Source organism: Nannobrachium achirus (genome assembly GCF_963921795.1).
Source record: "Nannobrachium achirus genome assembly, chromosome: 6".
NCBI classification, from domain to species: domain Eukaryota; kingdom Metazoa; phylum Chordata; class Actinopteri; order Myctophiformes; family Myctophidae; genus Nannobrachium; species Nannobrachium achirus.
Genome location: NC_137815.1, coordinates 27,035,315 through 27,040,699, shown reverse-complemented (window position 1 = coordinate 27,040,699; position 5,385 = coordinate 27,035,315). Strand labels below are relative to the sequence as shown.

The 5,385-nt window shown below is 45.2% G+C and overlaps 1 protein-coding gene across 1 annotated transcript; it reads left to right on the top strand.

Annotated features, from left to right (window-relative positions):
• The first annotated feature begins 260 nt into the window (after window positions 1-260).
• On the top strand, window positions 261-4,824 carry LOC308287393 (caveolin-3-like). The gene is made up of 2 exons (XM_080728544.1): window positions 261-612; window positions 3,723-4,824. The coding sequence occupies exons 1-2, from the start codon at window positions 502-504 to the stop codon at window positions 4,062-4,064; spliced, it is 453 nt and encodes a 150-aa protein (XP_080584670.1). The 5' UTR covers window positions 261-501; the 3' UTR covers window positions 4,065-4,824.
• The last annotated feature ends 561 nt before the right edge of the window (window positions 4,825-5,385 follow it).

Sequence of the window (5,385 nt, the reverse complement as noted above, 5' to 3'; positions counted from 1 at the left end):
TGTGTGCGTGTGCGTGTGCGTGTGTGTGTGTGTGAGAGAGAGAGAGAGAGAGAGACAGAGACAAAAAAGGACAGAATTTCTGTGTGTGTGTGTGTGTGTGTGTGTGCGTGTGTGTGTGTGTGTGTGTGTGTGTGTGTGAGAGAGAGAGAGAGAGAGAGAGAGGGGGGGGGGGGGGTGCATATGACTTTTCGTGCAGGCACTGTACTGTGCTTGTTACTGTACTGTACTGTCGGCAGTGTTAGACCAGTTGATAGTTATCATTGACAGCTGCCTGCTGACATTCCTGGAGAGCCAGACCACTGACTAGACAAGTCCGGCGGCCTCTATACAGCCTCTCCTTTGACCCGGCTAGCTGCCATTGTAGGACTTTCGCCGCCGCCGCCGCGTTTGTAGGCCAAGTGCAATCGCTTGGCTTTCTTCTCCTCCTTCCTTGTGTACCTGTTCCGTTCCGGCCCGCCCCACGTTCATCTGACCTTCAGGGCAGGAGCCAGGAGGAGGACCATGGCTGACATCAACTACAACCAGGAGCAGAAGATCAAGCTGGACAGGCACACCAGAGAGATAGATCTGATCAATAGGGATCCTCAGCAGATCAATGAGGGTGTGGTGAAGGTACGGTAACTGCTTCTCAAACTTTATAATAACTCATATAAGAACTCATATAACTCTGAGAGTGCACACATATACAGACCGATAAAGGTCCATTTGTGTCCTAATAACAATGATTTAGCCGGGGATCCACTTGACACCCCGTGGGGTCCCCAGACCCATGTTGAACGTAGCCCAGTAAACATGTTGAACCACTGATACAGAGAAAACTGTCATTTTGTTTCATCTTGTGTTCATAGAAATCCATTTATTGAAGCCGCTTTGAAATACTGTGCAGCTTTATTTATCTGGCCTTGCGCTGGTCCTATTAAAACAGTTCCCAGAAATAGAGCTCTATTAGCATGGCGTAACTAACTCTGCTAGAGTTATTTCTGAATGAGGGTGTGGCAGTATGTTGAAGGGAAATATTAAATGTACACGTTATTAGCCTCACATCATCACTGTTGGTATTCTGTAGCATATGAGTGATATACAGTAGTTTGTACATGATACCTATCCCTTTACATCTATTAGTGGTTCATACTTCAGCACATTTTTCATAATATCATCTTAACAATATTCTTTCTTTCTTTCTTTCATCACAAAGACAGACAGACAGAATATCTTCATTTATCTAATATATAAATATAGTTGTACCATATTTATATATCTTTAAGTATGTAAGATGAGTGTATGCTTTACTTTTTATTGCTCTGAATTCTGCTTCAGCTCAGCACAGTCTAAAGATGTGCTTGTGAGACTCACACCATCTAGCAGCAGCTAATTAGTCAGCTAGAAGCTGTGAGATGCCAAGGCCATAAGCATGTTACACATTCTAAACAGCCCACACAACCAAATCATGTTTACCATGAAAAAAAGATTAAAGCCAGGATCCATCACTTTTGGAAACTCTAAAGGCTAAAATGTCTACTGTTAAGCTATAAAGGAGGGAATAAATTGTGATTTGACTTGCAATGCCTCTTGTCAACCAGTCTGTATCTGACTAGAATATACATTCCTGTCAGTGCTACAACTTCAAGGCTAATTTGACTAGATCTAGTCTCATATCACGCAATCATTATAAGATTGATTGATTGCAATGCAACACATTGTGAGCTTGTAGATCTGCTATTATCAAAAGACGTTTAATACATTTTGAACTTGTGAAATGGGACATTCTGCACAATGACTACTTTATGCTTTTGGTACTTTACCGGGTAACAGAGTCCTTCTACATTCCAGTATTGATAATTTTACTTAAGTGGAGGATTTATTTTGGGGTCATGTGATCAGTGACATCATGAAGATGTAGGCCTACTCTTTGGCTTGCAGAGTAGGCTACATCTTCATGATGTCACTGATCACAGGACCCCACAATCAATCCTCCAGTTCTACTGTAGGCAACACAGAAGGGGGGACCTTTTTCTTATTTCCACAACAACTCTAATGTATATTAATGACATACGGTAGTTCAATGTTGAAAATGAGTGGTATTCCCCTTTAAGGGACAACTCCTCAGGCCCGGGGCTGGGACATCTGACGCTCTGGGCAATGTACCTATGATGCGCCCCCCCCCCCCCCCCCCCCCCACGGACCACACGCCTCCCCAAGTGTTACCGACAAGGGTTTTCAGCTGGTTAATTATCAGTTGCCTTAATGGTCCACGTCACACTGTTAAAAACCAGCATGCGCACGCAGGTAGGCACCGAATGAACCCCACCGCTCATAGGATGCAATGGATGGCACTTGCGTTTAAAAATGCATTCCATCAAACTTTCAGATGCCGTTTTTCTCCCAGTGTGGAGGAAGAATGCTTAGGATTTTTACTGTAAATTCTCACACTTGAAATAGGCCTACATAATCCTTAGTTTCTGTTGATTGTAAACAATAATAGCGATTCAAAACAGTTGTCCTTCAAACCCCACCTCTATTCACCGTCATCAGAACAGAGGGAGCGCTCCTCTTGATCACCCACCCGATCCAATGGATCACCAGAGCGTCTACTGCTCGCCCAGCTGCAGTCCATGAAGCCTAATTATGCTCCGTCCTGCGACGGTGTCGCGCGCAGAGCCGCAGACCTCCAAGCTCAGAAGGGTTGCATTGGTGACGCGATGTGAGTTTGTATATCAGCTACTCTTGACGTGGAACACCGTTGCGCAATGAAGTATATATGTCTCGATAAGGGCGCTCCCATGGGAGCACCTCACTAGCACACAAGAGGAGGTTGAATAACCAGTGCTCCCCAAAACAACAAAGGTTTGGGGATCTGTTGGGAATTGATTACATGATACAGTCAGCTGTGCATTCAGTCTCAATGTTAGTAAACAAATAATTGGTCTATTATCTTGCATTGCGGCAAGGGGAAGAATGCATGCAGCGCTTCTCTCTCCTCTGGCGCCCCCTGGCGCCCCCTTGTGCCATTGCGCCCCTGGGCACTTGCCCACAATGCCCTGCGTAATCGCCGCTTCTTGTCTCCTCCCTAAATCACTTCTAGGCTCATTTTCCTACATATAGCCTATTGATCCAAAAAAGACTGTCCATGGGGTCTATTAGGCAGAAATTCCCCTGTTGTCCAGTTTCCCCAGCAGAAACCAGCAGCTCTCATAGCGTAGAGTGGAGCCTATAAGCCTATCGCTTTTACACTATTTGTTGCGGTCAAAAGTGGTTTTATTTTTCATGAATATGGTACTAGTTGTCATTACAAACACACCCATGCCATCGTTGTCCCGCACAAGCCATTACACTCTGCTAAACAGATGTTATGCTGTTATGTGTTTTGCCAAGTCCCGGAAAAGATGCCCTGTGATTGGCCAGTGCAGTCACTTTGATTGGCACTTGTGCCGAATGCTCACCCCAAAACATTATTTATGCGATTGTGATGGCTTGTGTGGGACAACCAAGGCATGGATGTGTTTGTAATGACAACTAGTAACACATTCATGAAAAAGAAAATCACTTTTGAACACAACAAATAGTTTATAGCTAACGGCTTATAGGCTCCACTCTATGCTATGACAGCTGCTGGGTTCTGCTGGGGAAACTGGACAACAGGGGCATTTCTGCCTAATAGACCCCATGGTAGGAGTTGTCCTTTAAGCAAAGAATGTAATACTTTTTCCACCACTGACATGCAGGTCGAATTTGAAGACGTGATCGCGGAGCCCGATGGCACTCACAGCATGGACGGCGTGTGGAAGGCCAGCTTCACCACCTTCACCGTGTCCAAGTACTGGTGCTACCGCGTGCTCACCGCCGTCTTCGGCGTGCCCGTGGCGCTGCTCTGGGGCTTCCTGTTCGCCTGCCTGTCCTTCTGCCACGTGTGGGCGGTCATGCCCTGCATCAAGAGCTGCCTCATCGAGTCCATGTGCCTGGGTCGCATCTACTCGCTGGCCGTGCACACCTTCTGCGACCCGCTCTTCGAGGCCCTGGGGAAGATATGCGGCAACATGAGGGTGTCGCTGCACAAGGAGGTGTGAATGCCATGCCGGAGGTCCCCCTTCCATCTCTGACCACGAGGAACTACTGTAACTGCTGTAGATCCGTTCAAGAATGTTATTATGCCTGATGTTGTTAAAATGACGACTTCGCCAATTTCCAACCTTATCTTCATATCGTTGTTGTCGGGTGGAAAACTTGTAGCCTACACACACGCACGCACGCACGCACGCACGCACACGCACACACACACACACACACACACACACACACACACACACACACACACACACACACACAGGTTATAGCTGCTCAAATGCACCGCTCCACTTCGACCTGATGGGTTTGATTAGGAGACTCCCCCGTTCAAATCATTGCCGTAGAAATGTGACAAAAACAATAAAATGAAAGCAAGGCTTTATGGAGTGTGTAATTGACAGAAAATAAGTACTTTTTGGGGGGGGATGAACTATTACTTTAAGACAACATAAGACCTGGTAGTTGTAGTTTGGTCTATACCTGCTCATGTATAGGCCTGGTGGTCAGGTGGTAGGACCACTACTGGTTATCAAGATGTACTGCATGAAGATTATATCAAAATGCATCCTCTGCTCAAACCCCGTGCTCTCTTTTCTAGGTTAACGGTAGAATTGTTGGCACTCACGTGGGGGACATAAAAGCCATGGACTGGATACCAGCTTTAAGCCTCTTTCATCCTTGTTAGGCTATTGTTGGTGTAACGCTTAGGATTCGAACCCATGCAGGTCTCCCTCGTGAAAGTCCAACATCTTAACCATTGATCCAAAGGGATACCCCTACGGACGTAGGGAGATACTAGACTTTTGACGCCATCAGGCTGAGGCAGTGAGTCACTGCTACATTGGCAAGCCAGACGGTTGTCTACACGACAATGCATGAATTGTTGTTTGCTGGTGTCGCGCATCAGAAAAATAGCCGATCTACAAGCTCACAATGCATTGCATCCGTGACGCATTGTGAGTTTGTAGATCTGCTATTTTCAGTGAGCGACACCATCAAACAGCAGACCAGAAATCAAGCATTAGGCTGCTCACAGTAGAATCTTTGAGTGAATTCACTGAACTCTGTGATGGTGTAAGAATTTTGCTATATTTAGCAATTTTAGCAATATTAATCAATATTGTCTGTAGACTGCAGTATTCTTGAAGGCCAAAATGTATTTATAAGATCACATTGTTCATAAGAGATTTTTTTAAATTGCAGTCCCTATGAATAGCCATTTTTTTAACAGTATTTATGCAATGTTTTTAGTAATGAAAATCATTTTGCAAATAAAATATTTTTAATCTATGCTGAGTCATATTCACCATGAACTCGCACACA